This window comes from Nerophis ophidion, linkage group LG21 (genome assembly GCF_033978795.1).
Source record: "Nerophis ophidion isolate RoL-2023_Sa linkage group LG21, RoL_Noph_v1.0, whole genome shotgun sequence".
NCBI lineage: Eukaryota > Metazoa > Chordata > Actinopteri > Syngnathiformes > Syngnathidae > Nerophis > Nerophis ophidion.
The window spans coordinates 22,279,434-22,305,550 of NC_084631.1; the positions used below are offsets into that span (position 1 = coordinate 22,279,434).

General features: G+C 40.5%; 1 protein-coding gene across 3 annotated transcripts; it reads right to left on the reverse strand.

Moving 5' to 3' along the window:
• Positions 1-176: 176 nt before the first annotated feature.
• LOC133539881 (histone-lysine N-methyltransferase SETDB1-B-like) lies at positions 177-24,410 on the reverse strand. Of its 3 annotated transcripts, none has more exons than XM_061882166.1 (8): positions 24,257-24,410; positions 12,584-12,686; positions 12,180-12,449; positions 9,740-9,907; positions 9,305-9,506; positions 7,863-7,936; positions 2,440-2,630; positions 177-2,341 (listed from the first exon to the last, which is right to left on the reverse strand). In XM_061882166.1, the coding sequence occupies exons 2-8, from the start codon at positions 12,657-12,659 to the stop codon at positions 2,237-2,239; spliced, it is 1,086 nt and encodes a 361-aa protein (XP_061738150.1). In that variant the 5' UTR covers positions 12,660-12,686; positions 24,257-24,410; the 3' UTR covers positions 177-2,236. The 3 variants fall into 3 exon arrangements, with proteins under 3 accessions (XP_061738150.1, XP_061738148.1, XP_061738149.1); XM_061882164.1 differs by having other exon boundaries at positions 24,041-24,313; XM_061882165.1 differs by having other exon boundaries at positions 24,037-24,313.
• Positions 24,411-26,117: the final 1,707 nt, after the last annotated feature.

Below are 26,117 nucleotides of genomic sequence, written 5' to 3' on the forward strand. Positions count from 1 at the left end.
GGCGCCTTATGGCGACCCATCAGCGTTCTTGTTCTGTAACCCTGTACACTGTTTGTCTAATCTTGAACAGGTTTGTGCTGAAAACAAAGTTTCGTTGTACTTGTGCAATGACAATAAAGACCTATCCTATCCTATAAAACAGATGCCTTTCAAAAGGTACAAACAACTTTAGGAAATACATCATACCCAGAAGTTTTTATTTATCTGCTGTATTTTTTACAGTTTTTTTATGAAAAATCCACACATTTACATTATATGCAGATGCACTGACCTTTGTCACAGCATAAATGCTGCGCTCATATATTTTTACACTCTTGCAAGAAGTACAATTACACTGGTACCCCGTTTTTCGTTAGTAATTTGGACCGACAGAGGCCAAATCTAAAAAAAACAGAATATTTTCAATAGGAAATAATACAAATGCAGAAAACAATATGAAATACAAATAACAGACAAATGAAATAAATGAACACGAAACATCACTTTTAACTTTATTGAAGACTAGTTAAGGAAAAACAACGAGTAATAGAAGAATGAGGGACGCAATGGTTGTACTTTGCTACGTGGTCTTTTTTAAAATGCAACCGTGCTTCTCACCTTTCAGCAAAGTGCTGGCACTTGCAACTCTTTTTGGCCCCATGGGGGCATATATTGCGGTCAAATGTGTCATTTGTTAGCAAAAGAATTACAGAGTCAATCAGGGATGATGTTATAGTGGGGCGACGGCTAAAAGAGAGAATGACTTTCAAGTGGGAAGTGAAGAGGAGGCCAACAGACATGTTTTTGTAAAGACGGGTCACAAATAAAGCTGGAGCCAAGCAATGTATTAACATGACAAGAATAAGTCAACACGAAGCACTTTGATTACGGCACTCGATTCCACCAAATGTGAGGCAAACAAACTAGTTTGTTGTGTGGCTGTTTGTCCCTATGATAACCGAGACAATAAACGAAAACCGGAGCAAACCTTTGGCAAATTTTTTTTGTTGAAAACCGGATCCTATGAAAAGTGCAAAATATAACAACCACGATAAGCTGTGAAACATAACTGACAGGGCTTAAGTGTAATGTCCTGATACAACGTTCCACTTAACATTCTTAAATAACAGTCCATTCCATATTATCGGTTTCGCTTTAAACCACTATCATTTGAAAAAAAGTCTGTAGGCATTTGACGACAGAATGAAACAAGGACTAATTATAATACACCAAAGTAGAATGTCATACAATCCTGAATTCCGCCATTATTTCCCAGAAAAAATACCTCTAAAGCTGCACAGAACTTCAGATGATATAGCTTCTGTTAAGATAGTTGGATTTCATCATTTCAACAAATCGGACCAGGAACCCGTGTTCTATGGGGGGTCAAGTGGGACACAATGAAATAAATACATCTCTAAATCATTATATAAATGTGTTACTGATGAATAACAATTAGAATTGACTCAGAGCATGTAGTTGAATTTGAGGAATTTAATGAAGTCGGAGTTACTTCTGCACTCTCAGACCAGTATTAATCTGCTCTTCTGGGCGACAGGTGACGAAAACAAGGGGAAATGTCGGGTAACCGATCATTTTAGGTCATACCCATTGACTTTGACAGATAAAATACATTCCTGGTTGAATTAAAGTATATTTAAGTCAAAATCTGCCGGGTTGTAAATAATTTGGGGCTTCACTGCATGTACAAATGTATGCTTGATGTCATTTCCTCAAATGGTAATCTTGGTTGGCTCCATTTGATGTAAAGTAACGGATGTTTGCCTGTATAAAATACAGCTGCTTGACAGTTTATATACACATATTTAGTAATAGTTGCATGTACAATAGAGCAGAGTTTTAGCTAAACGATAGAAAGACACCCATTAATTGGCTCAGTGAGAAGTGTGGAAGGCTGTAGGCTACTATATGAAACTAATTTTTCTACAGCATTTTCTGAGATTTGCTGTTGATTCTCTCGCCGTAGAGATTACCAATCATCCATCCATTTTCTGCTGCTTGTCCCTCTTGGGGTCGCGGGGGGCTTGAAACAAATTACTTTTTAACATAAGATAGTTGAGCAGGTTTGAAAAGTGTCTTCCTTTGGATTTTGTCATACTGCTGAAACTCTCTCGGAAGTCTTCTGGCACCTACCAGGGGGCTTTTGAAAAGTGACAATCTATCATGTGTACAATTACTAAAGAGAAAAGTAGCAATATAAAAGTATGGATAAAAAGGTATTGTCCAGAGCAGTCATTCAGTTTTCACCACCGTCTGCTTCTCTTCTCCTCAGTTCCAAAAATCTTGGCATATGTTCTAGCCGTATGGAGCCACGGTGAATCCACTCTTTGTGCTGATCAAACTAAGGTAACGACAGAAGAACAAGAGGTCATCTCAACAACTTAGGGAAAAAAAAGTACGGATAGCAGAAAACAATGTCAGTATAAAGGCAGAACTAACCTTAAACAACACCTGTATCAAGCTGGAGTCCACCAGCTCCACCTTGCACTTGTGATACTCGTCATTAAACTCCACAGAGGCAGTCTGGCCAGGCTTGTACTGGGTTAGATGAGGGTAAGGCCAATCCCTTAAGTATTGAGCCATAAAACTTCTGTGAGCTTCGTCCTGGATGTCCTCTACAGGTTCTGGTACTGATGGTGGATAGAAATGGTGTATTTAAAAGTATGCATGTGTCACACTCGGTCTAACTCAAGTTTGCAAGAACGCCAATAAAATAAAGTTTTGCTTTTAAAACTTCTGGTGTGGATTAAAGAAGGCAGGAACTTTTTATTCTCAAATTGAGCAGCAACGTTATCGAATAATTTCAATAATTCTTCAAGTGTCGACAGAGGAGACAGAGTCCGTGGTCACAAACGCAGACATGTTCAGCACTGCAGCCGAAGTTGCTGAGGTAATCAAGAAAACTGCCCAGTAACAAGGCCCCAGGAGAGGATAAGTGATATTCACCCCGAATACTTCAAAGCGCTGGATGTTGTGGGACTGTCGTGGCTGACACGTCTCGTCAACATATCGTGGAGGTCTGAGGCGGTACCTCTGGATTGGGGTGGTGGTCCCTCTTCTTGAAAAGGGCGACCACCTCCCCGGAGGGTGTGTTTCAATTATTGAGGGATCACACTTCTTAGACTGTCTACACTAAGCCGGATAACCCCGTAAAACAAGCCTAAGCCCCGTTTAAGGTCCCCCTCCTCAGACAATTTTTTGTACGGGTAAGTACACCAAGTATATGTGAGCAATTTCAGACATCGATGAAAGCAGCGCTCAGGGCATCTCTAAAAGATAGCGCTTGGGTAAACAAACTCCCTTGGGTGATTCTGGGGCTTCGGACTGCCCCCAAGGAAGACCTGCAAACTTCTTCGGCAGAGTTGGTGTATGGCCAGCACTTGAGAGTGCCAGGTGACTCTATTCCCTTGCACAAACGGCACCTTGGTCTGGCGAAGAGCAGCGAGCTGCTCTCCTCGATGCCGCCAAGGGTTTTGCCCCCATCCCCACTTCTCAACACAGCCTTACGCCATCTCATGTTCCCACTTCTTTAAGAAGAGCAGCATTTGTATTTGTCAATTACGACGGCCACCGCGGCCCCCCTCAGCCGCCTTACGATGTGCCATTTCGCGCCCGCGAGAGCGGAGACAAGCATTTTCTGTTGGACATCGGGGGTCGGTCTGAAAAAAATCACGGTGGACCGGCTTAAAGCGGCCCACTTGGTTCTTAGTCAGCCGGTTATCACGGCAGTACCCCGGCGCTGGGGTCATCCGCCCACTCTACCTAGGCCCCATGATAATGTACTGCATCCTTCAACGCATGCCACCGGGACCTTAGACAGTGCAGATACCCTGCCGGCCCCCCCTGCTGACTACCCGGCATTATTACCAGTCCGGCGCACCCGGTCTGGTCAGCCCGTCCGTGCCCCTGTCCATTGACCGTTTATTTATTTATTTTTTTGTGATGGGGAATTCTGGGGGGACTTGTGTAGCGGTTGATTTAAGGACATAATTCACCACACCTGTTATTTGACTTTGTCATCATGATTCACTGTATTGTTCGATTGTGCAAATAATATTGTTCCCGTTTAACATTCATATATGCAGTTAAAGGCCTACTGAAATGAGATTTTCTTATTTAAACGGGGATAGCAGGTCCATTTTATGTGTCATACTTGATCATTTCGCGATATTGCCATATTTTTGTTGAAAGGATTTAGTAGAGAACATCGACAATAAAGTTCGCAACTTTTGGTCGCTAACAGAAAAGCCTTGCCTTTAACGGAAGTCGCAGACGATGACGTCACCCGTTATTGGCTCCTCACATCGTTTTTAATGGGAGCCTCCAACAAAAAGAGAAATTCGGACCGAGAAAACGACAATTTCCCCAATAATTTGAGCAAAGATGAAAGATTCGTGTTTGAAGACATTGATAGCGACGGACTAGAATTTTTTTAAATAAAAAAATATCAAGTTAAAAAAAAACACAATTGCATTGGGCCGGATTCAGATGTTTTTAGACACATTTACTAGGATAATTCTGGGAAATCCCTTATCTTTCTATTGTGTTGCTAGTGTTTTAGTGAGTTTAATATTACCTGATAGTCGGAAAGGTGTGTCCACGGGTGTGTTGACGCCAGTGTCTGATGGAAGTCGACGGCTGCTGTACGGACGGCACAAGCTCAGCTGATCTGGTAAGTGGTGACTTTTTACCACAATTTTCTCACCGAAAACTGCTGGTTGACATTTGGTCGAGATCAATGTTCGCTTGACCGCTCTGATTCATAGTAAAGTTTCACCTCCGGGAATTTTAAACAAGGAATCACCGTGTTTGTGTGGCTAAAGGCTAAAGCTTCCCAACTCCATCTTTCTACTTTGACTTCTCCATTATTAATTGAACAAATTGCAAAATATTCAGCAACACAGATGTCCAAAATACTGTGTAATTATGCGGTTAAAGCAGACGACTTTAAGCTGTGTGTGCGCGCAGCACTAATATTTCCTAACAGTCCGTGACGCCACGCATACACGTCAGCATTCAGTGACGTTTTCAACAGGTCGCGGGAAATTTAAAATTGCAATTTAGTAAACTAAAAAGGCCGTATTGGCATGTGTTGCAATGTTAATATTTCATCATTGATATATAAACTATCAGACTGCGTGGTCGGTAGGAGTGGGTTTCAGTAGGCCTTTAAGAGCGAGTAATTTTGACGGCCCCTTCAAGTGGCCGTCAGGAGATTCTCCTAAAGTTGGGGGTTTGTTGTTCCCCCCCATTTTGAGTGTATGATGTTGGCATTCATTCTAGTTTTGGAGGAATAAACCACGCACCCGTTTTTGTGTGTCAAATGATACTTGAAGTTGTCTTGCTTTCACGCTACAAGCGCAACGGCAAAGTTATTGACTTCATTTGCACAGTCCACCTTGGTGAAAGTCTCTTCCTATGGTTTTGAGGCTCCAACATTAAAGTGAATGTCGCTTCTACTACTACTACAACAGGAAAACATGTGGAAGAGATTTGCAAGCAGGACCCAACTGCATGTATCGAAACAAAGCTTGTGGATGACTGACAAAAGTCTCACTTTGTTCATGTAATTCAACCGTCAAATGAACAAGCTCAGGTGCTGAGAGCGATGCACAGAGTGAGACCGCTTGTATGCAGTTTAAAAGCCAGAGACAAAGACGTAGCAATTAATCAATGACGGCAAAGTTATTGAGTTCATTTGCAATTATTGTTCGATTCATTGACCTACTGAATATCAACCCAGACATGGAATTGTATTACATTTTTTTTCAATGCCTCTCGACATCAAATGTAATGTAAGGTTTTAATTCTGCTAGATCTATTTAATGACTTTTAATGCTTTTTAAAAACCCGCAGAAACCCTGTGCAAGCTTTAAGGCCTTCCCTCCTGGATACAGTTGGTAGTCTCAGGCTCATTTAAGCTGCTTTTGAAACAGGGGGCAATGAAACAAGCAATGTGTCATTTCTCCTGCATTTTGTGCAGTTGGGCTTATTTATCTTAAGTATTTCTCCCCAGCATACTTTTCAAATCCAAAATCCGTACAGACTTTAGATTTTGTCCGCTTACTTACTGTTAATCGTTACATTCCTAGTCGACAGCAACTCGACATGTCTCACATTCAATGCAAGGGTGTACTGTACCCCTACTTCCAATGGGTGTCATTTAACTGAATTAAACAACAAACTAATTGCTACCCGACCCTTGCTGCTTTTATCTGAGTACAGCACTCCATTTTTCCCCATTATCATTAACACACATTAACCAAATTAGGTTTATCGTCGCTTGTCTCTTTGGTTGGAATATTAGAGGATGCCTGCTGATACGGTTTACGTCATTTTGTTTTGCATGAGAATAATGACATCATATACACAAACATTTGTCCATCCATCCATCTTCTTTCGCTTATCAGAGGTCGGGTCGCGGGAGCAGCAGCCTAAGCAGGGAAGCCCAGACTTCCCTCTCCCCAGCCACTTCGTCCAGCTCTTCCCGGGGGATCCCGAGGCGTTCCCAAGCCAGCCGGGAGACAGTCTTCCCAACGTGTCCTGGGTCTACCCAGTGGCTTCCTACCAGTTGGACATGCCCTAAACACCTCCCTAGGTGGCATCCTGACCAGATGCTCGAACCACCTCATCTGGCTCCTCTCGATGTGGAGGAGCAGCGGCTTTACTTTGAGCTCCTCCCGGATGACAGAGCTTCTCACCCTATCTCTAAGGGAGAGCCCCGCCACACGGCGGAGGAAACTCATTTGGGCCGCTTGTACCCGTGATCTTGTCCTTTCGGTCATGACCATAAGTGAGGATGGGAACGTAGATCGACCGGTAAATTGAGAGCTTTGCCTTCCGGCTCAGCTCCTTCTTCATCACAACGGATCGATACAACGTCCGCATTACTGAAGACGCCGCACCGATCCACTCTTCCCCCACTCGTGAACACGACTCCTAGGTACTTGAACTCCTCCACTTGGGGCAGGGTCTCCTCCCCAACCCGGAGATGGCACTCCACCCTTTTCCAGGAGAGAACCATGGACTCGGACTTGGAGGTGCTGATTCTCATTCCGGTCGCTTCACACTCGGCTGCGAACCGATCCAGTGAGAGCTGAAGATCCCGGCCAGATGAAGCAATCAGGACCACATCATCTGCAAAAGGCAGAGACCTGATCCCGCGGCCACCAAACCGGAATCCCTCAACGCCTTGACTGCACCTAGAATGTCTGTCCATAAAAGTTATGAAAATAATCGGTGACAAAGGGCAGCCTTGGCGGAGTACAAACGTCACTGGAAACGTGCCAGCAATGCGGACCAAGCGCTGACACTGATCATACAGGGAGCGAACCGCCCCGATCAGACAGTCTGAGACCCCATACTCTCTGAGCACTCCCCACAGGACTTCCCGGGGGACACGGTCGAATGCCTTCTCCAAGTCCACACAGCACATGTAGACTGGTTGGGCAAACTCCCATGCACCCTCAAGGACCCTGCCGAGAGTATAGAGCTGGTCCACAGTTCCACGACCAGGACGAAAACCACACTGTTCCTCCTGAATCCGAGGTTCAACTATCCGGTGTAGCCTCCTCTCCAGTACACCTGAATAAACCTTACCGGGAAGGCTGAGGAGTGTGATCCCACGATAGTTGGAACACACCCTCCGGTCCCCCTTCTTAAAGAGAGGGACCACCAACCCGGTCTGCCAATCCAGAGGTACCACCCCCGATGTCCACACGATGCTGATGTTATTATTTTTTAATTTAGCCTAAGGTCATTTGAATTTATATGCAAGAGAAAATACATTGTTTAATAAACACAGAACAGTTTAATGAATTTAGTGGTTTAAAATACTCAAGAATAAAAATCCTCAAACTTACATGGTCTGCACACAAGGTGAAATAATGTTAGGCCAACATAGATGGGCTTGTGGTTGTCCAGGAACACCAAAAACCTGCAAATTGAATCAAACGTTGGAATTTTCAAATGTTTGACTTTAAAAATGTTTTTTCATCTCTCACCACCCAACTTTACTGAGATATATATGGCTGCAGCTATAGATTAGTTTAGTAAATGACTAATCTTTTTATTAGTTCATCCAAGTAAGAAGGGTAATAAAATTTAATAGGAGAACACATTTTATAGCCTCAATGCCTAAATTAGGTAAAACAGTTTAAAAATACTTGCTTCTTTCTACTCCTTCTCGGACTTGTAAAGAAAAACAATTTAAAATATGTAAAATATTGAAACTGTGTACATTTTCGAAATAAACTTCAAACAGTCAAAGCAACAGATAAATCTAATGAATCAATTGATTGTTGCAACCATAGAGACATATGTTTACCTGTATGAACAGGGACTACAGTGGAACTTGCTTATGTCAGTCCCGCCGATGTCAACAACCCGTCTGTCAGGTTCCAGTCCACCATGTTCTTCTTAATGATAAAATGAATCTACTTTAATCAGACCGATGTCAACCCTTTTTGCTGACATACAATTTATGACGTAAAAGGGGTCATTCCAGTAAAATAAACAAACAAAAAATGTCGGTCTGTTTTTCGACTTGCGTTGTAGTACTGTTAACGTCTTCATTATCACTAAGCAGCGAGCAACGACAACTATTTGACACACAGCATGAATATGTGCACACATAACTTCCTGTTGACTTAAAATAATAGCATAGTGTATTAACTCAGATTCATTTTTTTATTTTTTATGCTTAATTTCTTAAAAAAACCTGTGCATGTACAAAAGTCTAATTCTAAAGTAACCCAATAATTTAGGCAAGAGAAAAAAAAAATCATGTTCGGAATGCAAGAATAAATATCTGTAAAAACTATCATAGGTTCACAAAAAAAACATAAACCACTCCAGATTGCGGACTCTCTACGCCCCATCTACGCGTACAGAAATTCTTCCATTTGGAATTCTAGAATGTGGCAGTGGATACATATTGGCCACTTCAAACACCTACCAGGTCAAAGACAATTTGAACCTGTTACCGTCGAGCTGTGTGTTCCTTCTGAAGAGTAGTCTTTATAAAAAATAACCCAATATCCGTGTTTCACACCACAACCAATCAACTACAACAACCAATCAGAAAAGTTCACAATGCACGCCTTCAGAGTGCCAAACGTGAGAAGCACAGCTCGGGGAGAGAGTGGTGTTTTTGCAAAATGATTTTGACACGGTTTTAATACCATAAAATGCCACTTATGAGGCGCATTGACATAAACAGGTTACACTGTAAAATGATTTGCTGCTCTTTTCTGACATAAAGGCACCCTTTAATCTATAATTATCAATAAATGTTTCAGCACACCTGAGACGGTTCTTTCTGCAGGGGAGCTCTGCCAGGATACCAGCTCTGAACAGGGTTGCGTCATCTTGACACTTGACCACAACACGAGCGCCAACATACAGCTGCTCCAGTTTGGGCATGGTTTCAAAAGCAATATGGTGGCCCGAGACCAGACTCTTTCCTTTTTCTTCAAAAATGACTTTGTACTTCAATCGTCCGTCTTCTGCAAAATAAAAAAAATATTATTTTAAATACAAGAAATACACATTTCATATACAATGTTTTATCTTTTTAAGTAACATTTTTATCGTTTACAAATATTTGTAAGAGAAAGTAAAAAAAACAAAACGTTCTTTACATACAAATTTGAGTGTAACTAAATACCCTGTTCAATACCAATGTCTAAAAATATGATAAATGATTAAAGATTCAAAAAAATCTGTTTTTTGTTCTTACCCTTAATAACAACCTCCACAATCTGACCTCGATGCCATCTCAAGTTCTTCTTTTTGGCCAGGACCACCATGTCCACCTTGATCTCTTCTTCGGGCAGTTCAGGACGACTCTTAAGGGTTTCTTGAGGAGTGTAGGCAAACACCGATGAATCAATTATAGGGGTATGCTCTGAAAAATAGACAAGGGATGGGGCGTGGCAGGCACAGAATGTAAATATCAGATCGATATAAGACGACGTTGGAACAATAAAGTATACACCAGGCTTTTCAAACATTAACAATGAGAGTCTTTCTACATGAAAACAAATTCAAGTGATACATTGTATGAATGGATGTATAAAATATAGCCTACAATTTTTCCAGTATGACCACATTTAGTTTTAAAAAAACATTTGAAATATTAGTGATGGGGGAAATATGGTACTCAGCATTTTTAGATTCATAGCAATTCGGACATGGCAGATATAAAATTGATTAGTAAACGTCAATCGATTTATTTATTGTAACTACAGTAATGCAAAAAGTTCTGAAATTTGGCTGACTGCAGTGAGCCACCTGAGCGAGATATCCGACCAGCTTTTTTAATTTAGGGGACTTATAGTCCAGTTTTACACAGATTTCCATGTATTTAGTAAATGTGAGCTTTTGTTTAACTGTTTCTTATTACAAGTGCACTATTTTTAAAGTTGCAAGTGATAAATGTTTAATTACTGAAACGAAATGTGAAACTGCATCAATAATCGATGCTTCAATAATCGATTTTTAATCGAATCGTAAGGTTCCCAAAGATTACCATCTCCATCAAATATAAAAAAAATGTTCCTCTATGCTTTATTTTGAAAAACGTGCATTTGAGTCGCCTGTCCGCATTTGCTCTGCAGCTGGCCGCGCACCTGATCGACCCTGCAACCAAGTTGGCACTCTGCAAAGGTAAGCCGAGAAAGTTCAAGAGAAGATATTTCCCGTTAATTTATGCATTTCTTGTTCAAACCTGTAAACATGACCACAATTTTATAATTCCTTCCGAAATAACGTCTGAATTTACGCCATGAGCGTCTTTGAACCTTTGTATAAACATCTGCAAGTTCTCGCCGTGCGTGGGTGGGTGGATTTTCTCCGAGTACTACAGCTTCCTTCCACATTCCAAAAATAAGCATGTTGGGTTCACTGGAGACTCTAAATTGTCCATATGTATTAATCGGAGTGTGAATGATTGTTTGTCTGTATACGTGCCCTGCTAATTTTCGTTAGGCCGTCCACCGTACATTTGCATTACGCTAGCGGCATAAGAGCCAATCTTCATCCTATTGCTTTTTCAGTTTATAACAAACTGTACTGTTTATATAAAATGACTCCTACAAACTCCATACTTTTCCATCCATTTTTTGTTTTGCTGGGGGAAAAAAGGATCTGCAAGACCGCAAGCTTTACACACACACACACACACACACACACACACAAAGCATTGACAGGGAGCCTCGCAACTCTATATTAAGAAGTTCCACAACGTAGCAGCCGATCTCCCGCAAGGAGGATCGGTATGGGCAGCATTAAACCATGATCAGAAATATCCTTAAAATTAATCATTTGACAGCACTAGTGTATGTAACAAGATGGCACAAAATTACCGACTTTACAGGCATGTTCTTGTCTCACATTAAGATAATGAATGATGGGCAAAATTCCAGTTCCCTTTAAACACGCCAACAGCGGCCCACTTGACACAACGGCGCTAGGCTAACCAGTGGCCACAACAACAAAAACAAATCACTGCCTCATTATGTAACAATGATGAGGTTGCATTCACAAACATCAGAAATATGAGCATCAATATAAAAGTAGCTTTTTGCACGTTCTCTATGTTCTGTATTTATGCAATATTTATGACAGTTTGTTGCGGATTTTAAAACTTAAGTGAATGTTAGTTATAATTTAATTTGTATAATTGAAGTATTTCAATTACCAGTCTGTTCAACTAAAATGTCCAAATTGCACAGGAATAAAAAGTTTAGGGTTTTTTCCCGTTTTTTAATACAAAAATGTTCATGTTTTCTATTGTTTTAGGGACCAGTTAAGGCACCATTTAAGTACCGTACTGTTTTGGTAATAATGTTAATTAAAATATAAACAATATTCATCCGTAACAAAATGCTTGATGTGATCATTTGCAGCAAAATGTATTTTCTGCTATAAACTTCTTTCAGTGTTTCTACTTCGTGGATCGAATCTTTAAAAAATTAATACAATTTTTAAAAAAAATTATTAAAGGGTGGAGAGTAGAAGGGGACACGTTTAGAAATAACTATTCGAAAAAAGTGCTTAACTGAGCTGAAAATATGAGAATAATCAAAAAAACTAACATTTTAAAAGTAACAATCAAATTGATTGTTGACCGATAGATTTAGTGAAAGTAGTGGTTAGGCAGAAAATGAAGGGCTTACCAAGACTGTTGGCTTTAGCTTTTGGAGTCTTTGAAGACGAATAATCAGAATCACTCGAGTCTTCTTGTCGATCGTGAAGACCAGAATTAGAGCTGCTCACCGATTCATCTTCACTGTAGAACTGTGGCGGCGTTGGCGGTCGAAGGGCGCTGATCTTATATTCAGGAAGCCTGAACAAAGAAACCTCTACTCTTTTTGATAAGCCATATTTCAGGTGTGCCCTGTCGTAAGGAAATCCACTGGTGGAAGGACCTGACTCAGGCATATTTTCTGGGGAAAAAAAACAACAAAAAAACAGGGTTGAATGTATGCAAATTGCCTGTTGCTTAACTACTACTAAGACTATTTTAGGTCAACTCACTATTAAAATCCTATTGTTTTCATCTAATATTATACACACTTACCAATTGCCATCATTTTTCTCTTTGCCCTGGGCTCTTGGAATTGTGACATCATCTCCAACTGATCCTCCATCTTCATGGCCTCTCAAACACCGCCAAACCACAGCTAGCAAACACAGAATTGAATCCGTCAGTATACCAGTACAATTATTTGCTGATGCTGTGATTCCATGAAGGCAAAATACATTTAGCAGGTACACTCTTACGAATTGCGTATGTGTGCAAGCAGAAACTACATTCTTTGCAAACAAATTATCCGTCAAATGCAAACAATCACATCAGGCTAATCTGACAAAATAAGTCAAATAAACTATTTCTGATACAGTCTTGTGGCGGCCCTTAATGTACTAAAAGGGGTCGTATTATAATTTTTTTTGTACACCTAAAACACTCCCTTGTGGTCTACATAAAATGGAATTGTGTTTTTTGGTCAAAATTTTGCAAAACTTATGTTTTATAGACCCATCCATTTTCCACCGCTTGTCCCTTCTGGGGTCACGGAGGGAACTAGGGCCTATCTCAGCTGCATTGTGGCGGAAGGCGGCGTACACCCTGGAAAAGTCGCCACCTCATCACAGGGCCAACACAGATTGACAGACAACGTTCACACTCACATTCACACACTACGGCCAATTTAGTGTTGCCACTCACTTTCTGACAGTCTATTCAGAAGTCTGTCTTTTGTATGTGCCTCCACTTCATCTGCTCACCATCAGCCATGTTGTAGTTTTTAATGCTTCCATATGGAGTTACGCATAACCTAAACTACCCGCTACTTTGTCTTATAATTGGCAATAGCTGAGGATGCATGTGCATCATTCGGTCTGTACCAATGGGTGACAAGTCTTCGTCAAAAGAGCTCCTGGATGTTCAACAATACTACTGGCAAAGTATTCATTGGACAAATGAAACCAAAATTGGGCCGTTTGGTAGGAAAACACAACACTAAGGGTGGAGGAAAAATGGCACAGCACACCAGTATCAAAACCTCATTCCAACTGTGAAATATGGTGGAGGTGGCATCATGGTTTGGGGCTGCTTTGCTGCATCAGGGCCTGGGCGGATTGTTTTCATTGATGGAAAAATTAAATCCCAAGTTTATCAAGACAGTTTGCAGGAAAACTTAAGACCACCTGTCCGCCTACTGAAGCTCAACAGAGGATGGGTAATGCAACAGGACAACGACCCAAAGCATAGAAGTAAATCAACAACAGAATGGCTTCAACAGATGAAAATAGGTCTTCTGGAGTTGTCCAATCAGAGTCCTGACCTCAACCAGATTGAAATGCTGTGGCATGACAACAAGAGAGCGATTCACACCTGACATCCAAGAATATTGCTGCACTGAAACAGTTTTGTCTATTGTTGTGACTTTGATGAAGAGCAGAAGACATTGTATCACCAATTTACGGAGAAATCAAAGTAATCCCTGTATATATATAAATACACACGCACACATATACATAGACACACCAGGGTTTCCCCTAAATGTAAGTGAAAGTGGCGTGCTGTCACAGCATTTTCATTACAGCCACACCTTGAAAATAAGGGGTTTATTTTTTTTACTTGAAAAAAAAAAGAAGTAATGTTATACATATTGTAGCCCCTAGAAGAAATCACACGAAGTCCGACGCAATGTTTAACTTTTATTACCAATCTTATGATAACAAATGGCACAATCCACACCTTGAAAATAAGGGGTTTCTTTTTTTACTTGAAAGGAAAAAAAAAAGGAATATTATACATATTGTAGCTCCTAGAAGAAATCACACAAAGTCCGACGAAATTTGTAACTTTTATTACCCATCTTATGATAACAAATGGCACACTTCCAACAGGTTTTACCTCCCCCGTGCAAACACTTTGGTGCCCGTGAGTCTGTGCTTCCCCAGACACACAACAACACTCCTTCATTCTAATCCAATCACCTTTCAAGCACAGATGGTGTGTTTGCAAACATGGGAAAAACTGACATCAAATCCAAACCACATGAATTACACATTAAAGGCCTACTGAAATTAGATTTTCTTTTTTAAACGGGGATAGCAGGTCCATTCTATGTCATACTTGATCATTTTGCGATATTGCCATATTTTTGCTGAAAGGATTTAGTAGAGAACAGAAGTTCGCAACTTTTGGTCGCTAATAAAAAAGCCTTGCCTGTACCGGAAGTAGCAGATGGTGTGCGCGTGACGTCACAGGTTGTAGAGCTCCTCACATCCTCACATTGTTTACAATCATGGCCACCAGCAGCGAGAGCGATTTGGACCGAGAAAGCGACTATTTCCCCATTAATTTGAGCGAGAATGAAAGATTCGTGGATGAGGATAGTGAGAGTGAAGGACTAGAGGAAAAAAAAAAAAAGAGGGCAGTGGGAGCGATTCAGATGTTATTAGACACATTTACTAGGATAATTCTGGAAAATCCCTTATCTGCTTATTGTGTTACTAATTTTTTAGTGAGATTATATGGTCGTACCTTAAAGTCGGAGGGGTGTGGCCACGGGTGTGGTGACCACCAGTGTCTCTGAGGGAAGCCACGGATGAGGCAAGAGATTCGCAGCTGCCTCTTTGATAGCTGCAGGAGGAATGAAAAGCTCCGCTCATGTCTACGGTAAGAGCCGACTTATTACCACAATTTTCTCACCGAAACCTGCCGGTTGACATGTGGTAGAGAACAATGTTCACTTGACTGCTTTGTTCCATAGTAAAGCTTCACCTTCGGGAATGTAAACAAGGAAACACCGGCTGTGTTTGTGTTGCTAAAGGCAGCTGCAATACACTGCTTCCCACCTACATCTTTTTTATTTGCCGTCTCCATTATTAATTGAACAAATTGCAAAAGATTCAGCAACACAGATGTCCAGAATACTGTGTAATTATGCGGTTAAAGCAGACGATTTATAGCCGTGATCTGTACTGGAAGAAAATGTCCGCTACAACCAGTGACGTCACGCGCCATCATACGCATCATCATTCCGCGACGTTTTCAACAGGATACTTCGCGGGAAATTTTAAATTACAATTTAGTAAACTAAACCGGCCGTATTGGCATGTGTTGCAATGTTAAGATTTCATCATTGATGTATAAACTATCAGACTGCGTGGTCGGTAGTAGTGGGTTTCAGTAGGCCTTTAACACCAGCTGTTCGTTATAGTATGAATTGATATGTATAGCCTATTACTTGCGCACCATTTACGAGTGATGTACTGAAAATTTGACCGCAAAAAAAGACTGATTCCCGAAAAATGCTCTGCCGAAATCGGAGGTAAAAAAAACGCATGCCATTGTCTGCAGCGCTACCAGCATGTATGCAATGTGAGCGTAGATTGAATATATTCCAAATATACCCGTGGACAGCAATCTACAAAATAGATTGGATTATATAGTACTTTATTTATTCCTTTGGGAGAGCTCCTTCAGGAAAATTAAAATTTTCAGCGCAATCCCATTCAAGATCAGACAAACGTTACAGGGAGACAGAACAGGATCGCTGACGGGTCTGCCGGCTTCCAGCGCCCCTTACAAAAAAGATGAGAAACAGGTAAACAAGGGGATGCATATAAATATAAATATGCATATATTTGGAGGACAGTGGCGGCTTTTAAGGAGAGAAAGTCAAACTGGAACAACAGTGCAAAGCAAGTGTAAAGTCATGCTCGCAACTGCTCGACTCCTTCGTCGCAGACATCAAGGGACAGGAGCAGTCTCTAAACAAGAGTATAACGCCTGAAAAAGATGCTACATTTGCTGCTAATTGTTTGTAATTAAACAAAAATTCACTCATTAGCAGCAACAATTAAAAATATGGCATAACTATAAAAAAACTATATCAACACTAATTAATAATACATTTGTTTTTAAATATATTTATACATTTTTGTCTTTGTAAAGGAAAATCATATAATAGCAAATTACTCGATGATGTCATAGTGACAACGCCCACAACCGCTCCCCCACCGCCACAGGTATCTTGGTAGTCTAGGGGAAACCCTGCATACTATTAATTTTGTTGTTATCTTGCTCCCATATATTCCCCCGTCTTCTTTTTTTTCCCCTTCTTTCTACCTCCTCCTCTGCTGCCCCGATACGGCAGTGCCAAACACAAAATAGATATAAATATTTAATGAAGTCAAATAGAAATAGGGGAACAAAAGACGTATCCAGTACTTCTCCTTTGTAAAGTAAACCTGTAGAGCTGATATGGGCATCTACATCAACAATATGATTTGAGCGACTGGACAGGACATATTTAAACAGATTTAAAAAATACAAATATATATATATATATATATATATTTTTTGGGCCGTGGGAAATATTGAGGACGCTGGCGGGCCGTACCTGGCCCACGAGCCACAGGTTGAGAACAACTGGAGTAGAGGATCTGTTGAAATGCATCTGGTCACCCTAATCAAAACAATCCTATTTATATTTCGGCGCCCTCGCACAGGGCTTGGCAAGGTGACTGTTGATAACTCCCCTAATAAGGGCGCGGCAGTGAGACACTCCTGAAACCTCTTCATCTTTCCCCCAGGAACACCTGGGATTGTTTGACTCCATTGGACTAGATCTCGGAGGCTTCCATAGCAACTAGCTGTGCTATCGTGATGTCCCTCTGTGGAATACTGAGACACCGAACTGAGGGACTATCTGGCTTGTGTACACACACTCATCCATGGATAGTACAATACAGACACGCACACACACACACTGGGAAAAATAAATTGTGTTTACATTGTTATAATAAGGGAAACATTTTCCAGTTTTCAACAGAATAGGTTAATGACAAAAACCGAGGTACCAATGTATCGCTAGAAAGTGCACTCTTCGGAAATCCTATGCGGAATTTAGTCTTTTCCGATATATAATGTAGGGTAAAGTACTATTTCAATCTAATCTAGGTATGTGTATGATAACACCGACATGAAACATTCAGTAACAAAAATGCTGCTAAAAGCAGCTTTTTAAGGCAGTGTCTTAAAGTACCTGGACACAGGAGGACTTTAAGGGCAGAAATCAAAGGATTTAAATCAGACCCAACTGTAGGAATTTATCTAAATATTTAAATTAATATTGGTACACCACCATCCTGTGTTTTTGTCTAATTATGCAGTAAGTTTAATTTAAAATGTAATCATTCAATGGTCTTGAAAATTAAGGGCATTTGTAACCCGTTTTGAGATAATTATATTGTGATTTACATACTAAATAATATATCATGATATATATCGTTATTTCAGAAGGCTGCAATATATTCTGCGATATATAGATATATCGCCCATCCATAGGACTCAAAAAATAGGTTATAATAGTGACCGTTGAGCAAAATTTACACGAAAACACATCCCATACCTATTAACTTGACCACAGGGAAGTGCTTTAAATGTAGATTACAATGATCATAGGTCCCTTAAGTTTTTCCATTGCCAGTGTTTCCCCTACATGTAATTGATCCTGGCACAACGCCACAACAAAATTAAAGCCACCACACCTTGAAATTTTTCGTTTTTTTTACATCTAAACATATACTGTATGTATAGGCTATTATTCAAGCACTATTGGCCATAATTAGCTAACAAAACATTTCAAATATCATAAAAATATTACTCTATGCTTTATTTTGAAAAAGGTGCATATAAATCAATTGACCCTGGAACTAAGTCATCTAACTGTTATGTTTGACTAGGGGGAGATGACCACACAGACACCAAGGGCCAGTATAGCTCTAAGTGTTTTTATTATATATATATATATATATATATATATATATATATATATATAAAATAATCAGACAATACTAAATATACTAACTAAGGAAATGGAGTGTGACAAAATCCAAGTGTGTGTATAGTGTAAGACTGTGTGTGTGTAGAATAGCTGTTGAGTGTTACCGTAAATATTGAAGGAGAGACGAGGAAGTCCAGGGGAGGAAAGTCTACAGGTCTGAGTCCAAAGCGGGGCAAGTCAAGGATCGAGGGAGGCAGTCAGAGTCCAGAGGGCGATCCAGGGAAAAGTGAGACGAACAGCTCACTTTCCAGGCGACGGAGGGTATGTACGCAAACAGAAGGTTATTTTCCAGCGTGGGATGGTAGGTTTAGCCGGCTTAAAAAGGCAATTCGCTCATCACAGATAGATGCGCTGAATGCAGATTGTCTGCAGACGCGAGGCACGCCCACAGCAGAGAGAGAACGACTGTGGGATTGGCCTGCAGTGCGCTCGTCAGGACGCAAAGATGAGGGCGCATTGGAATGTGCCATGGCCGGGACACTAACCATTTAAACGAATAGTTGTTTAGCCTAAGCACTGTTTCAGCCACGCTAAACCAGTGTTTAAAGTCCCCCTCCTCAGACAAATTTATACACGGGTAAGTGCGCTGTGTATTTCTTGCATCTCCGCCACTTAGCTTTGTATGGATTCATTGATCCTTTACAAACTGAGTTTGGAGAGGAAGTGACGTCAGAAAGACCGCGCCCACACAGGAAGTGTTGTCAGAAAGAACGCGCTACAGCCAGCTTCATAAAAAAGCTGTTTCGTAACTCAGAGCTAACCCCTGAAAATATGAAGGCGAGTTATCCAGACATGCCCGTGTTTCTCCTTCTTCTGCATTTACAGACGCTTGTGGAAATCACACATGAATACCTTAACGAAGCGATTGCAGCTTTTTTCAGATTTAACACTTCTCAGACGGCAAGACAACTTTAGAATGTAAGCAGTGATTCTACTTAGCGGAAAAACTTCATCCATTTGTCGAAGGAGAGTCAACGAGAATGCGAGCTCCCGTGGATGTGAATAAAAAGGTAGCGTGTGCTTTGTATTACCTGGCCGTCGAGAAAAGACGAAGGAAAACTACGGAAAACAGTGAATGCATTTGGACAGGCAAAGCAGACTGTATCAGTTATTGTCCGCCATGTATGTCGCGGACTCAACTTCTAGGTACAGAGTATATAAAGTCACCAAAAAGGAATGGACAATGAAGGTGACGGCAAAAGAGTGAGGAGTGTCCTGCCCCAATATCTAGATCAATAGGTTGATTGATGCAAAATGTTCTTTATCACATTGTTTACGTGTCTAATAAGGATTTGATTATTTATGACGGCTCAGGGGTGATTCACTACAATAGGGCCAAACAGCACACTAGATTCCAGTTAATTGAAAACCCACAACACTGGATATTGTTCAGATAAGTTACATTTAAGAACTTGCACACAAAGCAACACTGGAGGTGACTATGACATGCGCATTTTCCGTGCGTGCGTACTAGGTCGCGTTTCGCCGGCGGATGGAGAGGGCCGGGGGTCTTAAACGGTGGCATTGTTGTGTGGACACGGATAACGTTAGGTGTGATTTTCTCTGGATAACCTTATCCGGCTTAGTATAAACGGGGCCTGAGTTAGCACACAGGAAAAAGGTGAGAAAGTTCAACAGAAAGGCATTTCAAGTTAATTCATGCATTTCTAATTAAAGCGAAAACTACCCTAATTTTGACAGTACTACCGACAGTAACGTCCAACTTAACGCAATGTGCGTCATGGAATGTCCATTTGGTCATCTCTGTGTGGCTTCCGCCTACATTCCAAAAAATGCATGCTAGGTTAACCGCAGACTCCAAATTATTGGTATGAATGTGAGTGTGAATGAATGTTTGTCTTTATATGTGACCTGCTACTTTTCGATAGCCTGTCAATGAACTAATCCACTGTATGTTAGCATTAAGCAATGCAGCCAACCTTCATCCTGAATAATTGTTTTGCTTTGTTTCCCCAGTTTATTCCAAACTGTATCATTGATTTAACGTCATGTAATTTCCTTTGTGTGCTTAGTTTTTCAGTGACTTCATTGTGGAGAATATCAATAAACCCACCATTTTTTTCCCCATCTCTAATTCAAAAGGACTGTTTTGATATGTGGCAAACTAAATTGGAACATTCAAGCACAGCACAGTAGTGTAGCCTGTTTTACATTTTACAATGAGCAGCAACAATTGTAGAATAAAGCAAAACGATAAAATAAAAAATATATATTATGTTAATACTCCATCCATCCATCCATATTTTACCGCTTGTCTCTTTTTAGGGTCGCATGGCATGTTGGAGCCCATCTCAGCTGCATTCGGGGGGAAGGCAGTGTGCACCCTGGACAAGTCGCCACCTCATCACAGGGCCAACACAGATAGACAATATTTACACACACTAGGGACCATTTAGTGTTGACATTCAACCTATCCCCAGGTACATGTTTTTGGAGGTACGAGGACCCCGGAGTAAGACTTAGAAAAATTTTAATGATCCACAAGGGACATTGTTCCACTCAGTAGCTCAGTTACAATGTGAAGTGAAGTGAATTATATTTATATAGCGCTTTTTCTCTAGTGCATCAAAGCGCTTTACATAGTGAAACTCAATATCTAAGTTACATTTAAACCAGTGTGGGTGGCACTGGGAGCAGGTGGGTAAAGTGTCTTGCCCAAGGACACAATGGCAGTAACTAGGATGGCAGAAGCTGGGATCGAAACTGCAACCCTCAAGTTGCTGGCACGGCCGCTCTACCAACCAAGCTATACCGCCACAATGATGGAAAGTGTAAGGATGGAAAGGACAAAGAACACAGAGGGAACCCACGCAGTCACAGGGAGAACATGTAAACTCCACACAGAAATATTCCGAACCCGGGATTTAAAAGCCTACTGAAACCTACTACTACCGACCACGCAGTCTGGTAGTTTATCAATGATGAAATATTAACATTGCAACACATGCCAATACGGCCGGTTTAGTTTACTAACTTGCAATTTTAAATTTCCTGCGGAGTTTATTGTAGGAAACTTCGCAGAATGATGACGCATGCGCGTGACGTCACGGACTGTAAGGAAATACTAGCGCTGCACGACTCGCGGCTAAAAGTCGTCTGCTTTAACCGCCTAATTACACAGTATTTTGGACATCTGTGTTGCTGAATCTTTTACAATTTGTTCAATTAATAATGGAGAAGTCAAAGTAGAAAGATGGATTTGGGAAGCTTTAGCCTTTAGCCACACAAACACACGGTAATTCCTTGTTTAAAATTCCCGGAGGTGAAACTTTATTATGGATCAGAGCCGTTAAGCGAACATGGATCCCGACCAAATGTCAACCAGCAGTTTTCGGTGAGAAAATTGTGGTAAAAAGTCACCTCTTACTGGAGATCATCTGAGTTTGCGCCGTCCATACAGCTGCCGTCGACTTCCCTCAGACACTGGCCTCAAGACACCCGTGGACACACCCCTCCGACTATCAGGTACTATTAAACTCACTAAACACTAGCAACACTATAGAAAGATAAAGGATTTCCCAGAATTATCCTAGTAAATGTGTCTAAAAACATCTGAATCCGTCCCAATTCAATCGCCTTTTTTTTTTAAACTTTTTTTTTTTTATTGTAGTCCTTCGCTATCAATATCCTCAGACACGAATCCTTCATCCTCGCTCAAATTAATGGGGAAATTGTCGTTTTCTCGGTCCGAATTAAATTAAATTAAAAACAATGGGAATATGTGTGGAGCCCTGCAACTCGTGACATCACGCGCACATACTTTCGGTAAAGGTAAGGCTTTTCTATTAGCGACCAAAAGTTGCGAACTTTATCGTCGATGTTCTGTACTAAATCCTTTCAGAAAATATGGCAATATCGCGAAATGATCAAGTATGACACATAGAATGGACCTGCTATTCCCGTTTAAATAAGAAAATCTCATTTCAGTAGGCTTTTACAGGACTATTCAGGACCTTCGTATTGTGAGGCACATGCACTAACCCCTGTCCCACTGTGATGCCCTATTATGTTAAATGCCTACTGAAATTAGATTTTCTTATTCAAACGGGGATAGCAGGTCCATTCTATGTATCATACTTGATCATTTCACGATATTGCCATATTTTTGCTGAAAGGATTTAGTAGAGAACATCGACGATAAAGTTCGCAACTTTCGGTGTTAAGAGAAATGCCCTGCCTCTACCGGAAGTCGCAGACGATGACGTCACATGTTTGATGGCTCCTCACATATTCACATTATTTTTAATGGGAGCCTCCAACAAAAAGTGCTATTTGGACCGAGAAAACGACAATTTCCCCATTAGTTTGAGCGAGGATGAAAGATTCGTGTTTGAGGATATTGATAGCGATGGACTAGAAGAAGAAAAATAAAAACGCGATAGCATTGGGACGTATTCCGATTTTTTAAAACACATTTACTAGGATAATTCTCGGAAATCCCTTATCTTTCTATTGTATTGCTAGTGTTTTAGTGAGTTTAATATTACCTGATAGTCGGAGGGGTTTGTACACGGGTGTCGACGGCACCTGTACGGACGACACAAGCTCAGCTGATATCCGGTAAGTGGCGACTTTTTAACCACAATTTTCTCACCGAAACCTGCTGGTTGACATTTGGTAGGGATCCATTACCGCTTGACCGCGCTCCGGTTCATAGGAAAGTTTCAGGTCCGGGAATTTTAAACAAGGAATCACTGTGTGTTTGTGTGGCTAAAAGCTGAAGCTTCCCAACTCCTTCTTTCTACTGTGACTTCTCCAATATTAATTGAATAAATTGCAAAAGATTCAGCAACACAGATGTCCAAAATACTGTGTAATGATGCCGTTAAAGCAAACGACTTTTACCTGTGTGTGTGCGTAGCGCTCATACTTCCTAAAATCCCGTGACGTCCTGCGTATACGTCATTATTAAACGACGTTTCCAAGACGAAACTCCCGGGAAATTAAAAAGTGTAATTTAGTAAACTAAAAAAGCCGTATTGGCATGTGTTGCAATGTTAATATTTCATCATTGATATATAAACTATCACACTGCGTGGTGGGTAGTAGTGGGTTTCAGTAGGCCGGTAAGGAAATTATATGCGTCAATACGATCTATTTAACGATGACGTCATAAACGTGATGACGTCACATTGCCCGCGTTCTTAGCCACGCCCCACCACCCCATGTGTTTTGGCTATCTGGGGGGAAATCACATCTAGCTCAAATAAAAATACAATTGCTACAAAGTAAACTATATAAAATACGGTAATTTAGAAACATTAGGCAGGTAGGATTCAAATTCAATAAAATGAACCCCATGGTAATGGTTATAAACTAATATCCATGCCACGCCAGGACTTGGGACAACATGTTCAAACCATGGAAGATAAAAAGTTTACAGTTAATTCATTTTTATACTTAACCAACACGCAGATATGAGTTTAGGTGCAAGAACAACGCCGGTTCGCACTAAAATAAATAAAGAGCGGAAGCTAACGCTAACGCAGTCTTGAGATAATCTCCGTCGACGGATGAGAGTGAAAATGGAGGCTTGGGGTTAAAATAAATAATTCAACTCTAAACGGAAAGCAAGACTCTAATGAAGGAATATTCTAAGTTCATTTTGCGTACTTAATGAAGTAAAGAAACTGGTGTTAATACTCACTTACCTTCCTTCACGCTTCACAATGCAGCGGTCTTATAAAGCGTCGTTAGCTTAGGAGCTAGCAGCACCACTAGCATGCAGCTCTTCTTACCGCTGGAAGGCAAAAACCTGGCAATACTTCGTTCTTATTTGTATAAATGTTTATATGCCGCAACGATTGGGTCAGATGAAACTTCTCGATCACTTCAGAGCGGTGCAATTGTTGTATTGTTTTACGCACCTCGTTAGCAAAGACGTCTAGTATTCTTCTTCTGTTGGTTTACTGGCGGGTTGCAACCAGAGGCTTAAAAGGTGGACACTGCCACCTACTGTACCGGAGTATGTCAAATGTTGTGTAAGCCGGTGTTTTTCAACCTTTTTTTGAGCGACGGCACAAATCCGGAGGTACACCACCAGCAAAAATGATTAAAAAACGAAACGCAGTTGACAGTAAAAAAGTAGTTGTCGCAAGTGTTGGATAAGACTTCAAACCAAGGGTCACCAACCATTTTGAAACCAAGAGCTACTTCTTGGGTACTGATTAATGCGAAGGGCTACCAGTTTGATACACACTTAAATAAATTGCCAGAAATAGCCAAATTGCTCAATTTACCTTTAACTCTATGTTATTATTAATAATTCATGATATTTATCTTTGTGGAAACACTGATCATCTTAATGATTTCTCACAATGAATATATATATGCAACACTTTATTTTTATATTTTCTCTAAGTGCACATTTTCCAAATTGAACATTTTCAAATGATCACTAGACAATCTTGTGAAATCACAATATCCCATTTTAACTAGCTAGCCACTAACATTTTTTAACACATCATGAATTACTTTGCTGCATATTTGTACAAGTAATAACTCATGTAAAATACAAAAGTCAACTCTCACATTTTTAAATAAATCATGTCACACTTTGAACTGGACACCAAATCTGTTATCTGTTTCTTTGTCAGTCAGTGGGAAGCCTGGCATTGCATGCTGTTAACTAGTGTTTTACTCTGGTGTGTAACTTGACACTGCAACTTTGAGTAAATCTTGCAGCTGTGCATCAGTGGGGCGTGTTCTGTGTTTGTTCTTGATGAAGTTCATGTCAGAAAAGGCTGAATCACAAAGATAAGTTGAACCAAACAGGCTTGCAACCTTCATAGCTGCTGCGCATACACTTTTACGTGTCAACAAGGCACCAAAAGTTTGGTGCAGCTTGGTGGGCTTTAAATTTTAAATATTCAGGAAAGAAGAGGAAGGAATTTAAAAGGTAAAAAGGTATATGTGTTTAAAAATCCTGAAATCATTTTTAAGGTTGTATTTTTTTCTTTAAAATTGTCTTTCTGAAAGTTATAAGAAGCAAAGTAAAAAAAATAAATGAATTTATTTAAACAAGTGAAGACCAAGTCTTTAAAAAAAATTCTTGGATTTTCAAATTCTATCTGAGTTTTGTCTGTCTTAGAATAAAAAATGTTGAACTAAGCGAGACCAGATTGCTAGTAAATAAATAAAATTAAAAAAATAGAGGCAGCTCACTGGTAAGTGCTGCTATTTGAGCACCACATTGGTGACCCCTGCTTTAAACCATAACCAAGCATGCATCAGTATGACTCTTGTCTCAAAGTAGGTGTACTGTGTAGTAGGCACAATACCAATGTGAGCAATTTGCAAAATGCGGTTGCGCATTTTGCAAATTTGTGTAATGCGCAATCTTTTTGCAAATTGCTTCCAGCTATATATTTGAATAATGTGTGGTGCACATTTTGCAAATCAATGGGCGCAATTTGTATAATGCACAATCTTTTTGGCAATTTTGGAAATTGCTTCCAGCTATATATTGATTGTATTGGAAGTTCTGGCTACTAACCCTAACCCTAACCCTTGATGCCATCCGCGCAGTGATGGGAGACTGTTTTGCTGTTCTTCTTCTGTTCAATGTATCGTTCTGTGCATCATTCCGCAAACTCTTCTTCAGCCGTCCTCAAACCATCCATTTGCACGTTCGCGCCATTTTCAAACAAAATCTCGTCTTGCGATATGCAAATTGCTTGCGCACAATGGAAATGACGTATAATTTGCAAAGTGCACGAGATTGGTGAA

Bases quoted from the DNA above. Each gene is read 5' to 3' on its own strand.
- LOC133539881 (XM_061882166.1), bottom strand. From the start codon at position 12,659: ATGAAGATGGAGGATCAGTTGGAGATGATGTCACAATTCCAAGAGCCC. The intron at 9,507-9,739 runs GTAAGAACAAAA...TTTATTTTGCAG, and splicing joins TGTGGAGGTTGTTATTAAGG to AAGACGGACGATTGAAGTAC. The intron at 7,937-9,304 runs GTGTGCTGAAAC...TTCAATTTGCAG, and splicing joins TGCAGAAAGAACCGTCTCAG to GTTTTTGGTGTTCCTGGACA.